Source organism: Malurus melanocephalus, unplaced genomic scaffold (assembly GCF_030028575.1).
Source record: "Malurus melanocephalus ecotype Western Australia unplaced genomic scaffold, MMel_1.1 scaffold_3655, whole genome shotgun sequence".
NCBI lineage: Eukaryota > Metazoa > Chordata > Aves > Passeriformes > Maluridae > Malurus > Malurus melanocephalus.
Window position 1 is genome coordinate 3574 of NW_026626887.1, and position 1482 is coordinate 5055.

The 1482-nt window shown below is 39.9% G+C and overlaps 1 protein-coding gene across 1 annotated transcript in view; it reads left to right on the forward strand.

Annotated features, from left to right (window-relative positions):
* Positions 1-1478, forward strand: part of LOC130588181 (myosin regulatory light chain 11-like) — a gene marked incomplete at its 3' end in the record, with an annotated part of 3851 nt that extends 2373 nt beyond the window's left edge. The window contains exons 2-3 of the mRNA XM_057389136.1: positions 904-914; positions 1404-1478. Of these exons, the coding sequence (XP_057245119.1) occupies positions 904-914; positions 1404-1478 (86 nt within the window). The remainder of the gene's footprint in view (positions 1-903; positions 915-1403) is intronic.
* Positions 1479-1482: the final 4 nt, after the last annotated feature.

A 1482-nucleotide genomic window follows, 5' to 3' on the forward strand; every position in this document is an offset into this window, starting at 1 on the left:
AATTTTCCCAAAATTTGGGAATTTTCCCCCAGATCAAGAACATGTGGGACCCCAAATCCCCTTTAGAGCCTTTCGCCTCCATTAACCCCCAAAAATCCCCCAAAATCCCCATTTTTCGCCCTAAAATCTTCTTTTTTTTTCCCAAAATTCCCAATTTTTTTCCCAAAATTCCCGAATTTTCCCAAAATCCTGGAATTTCTCCCCAGATCAAGAACATGTGGGACCAAAACTCTCCTTAAAAACCGAATAATCCTCATTAAACCTCCAAAATCCCACCCAAAATCCTCAATTTTTCCCCAAAATTCCCCATTTTTTTTCCTAAAATCCCCATTTTTTCCCCAAAAGTTCCCAAATTTTCCCAAAATTTGGGAATTTCTCCCCAGATCAAGAACATGTGGGACCAAAACTCCTTCTGGAACATTTACCCCCATTAAACACCCCAAAATTCCCATTTTTCGCCCTAAAATCCCCATTTTTTTCCTAAAATCTCCAATTTTTTTCCAAAATTCCCAAATTTTCCGAAATCCTGGAATTTCTCCCCAGATCAAGAACATGTGGGATCCCAAATCCCTAAATCCCTCCCAAAATTCCACTTTGGGACCTTCCAACCCCATTAAATCCCCATTAAATCCCCCAAAATCCCCAATTTTTGTCCTAAAATTCCCATTTTTTTCCCAAAATTCCCAAAATTCCCAAATTTTCCCAAAATCCTGGAATTTCTCCCCAGATCAAGAACATGTGGGATCTCAAATCCCCCTCTGGAACATTCTGCCCCCATTAAATCCCCATTAAACCTCAAAAAATCCCCCAAAATCCCCAATTTTTGTCCTAAAATTCCCATTTTTTTCCCCAAATTCCCATTTTTTTCCCGAATTTTCCCAAAATCCGGGAATTTCTCCCCAGATCAAGAACATGTGGGATCCCAAATCCCCCTTTAGAACATTTACCTCCATTAACCCCCAAAAATCCCCCAAAATCCCCAATTTTTGCCCTAAAATCCCCATTTTTTTCCCCAAAATTCCCATTTTATTTCCCAAATTTTCCCAAAATCCTGGAATTTCTCCCCAGATCAAAAACATGTGGGATGAAAACTTCCTCTGGAACATTTTACCCCCATTAACCCCCAAAAATCCCCCAAAATCCCCAATTTTTGCCCTAAAATTCCCATTTTTTTTGCTAAAATTCCCAATTTTTTTCCAAAATTCCCGAATTTTCCCAAAATTTGGGAATTTCTCCCCAGATCAAGAACTCCCCTTTAAAACCCAATAATCCTCGCTAACCTCACCCAAAACAGCCTAAAATCCCCATTTTTCGCCCTAAAATCCCCAATTTTTGCCCTAAAATTCCCAATTTTTTTTCCCAAAATTCCCAAATTTTCCCAAAATCTTGGAATTTCTCCCCAGATCAAGAACATGTGGGCCGCTTTCCCGCCGGACGTGGCCGGAAACGTGGATTACAAGAACATTTGTTACGTCATCACCC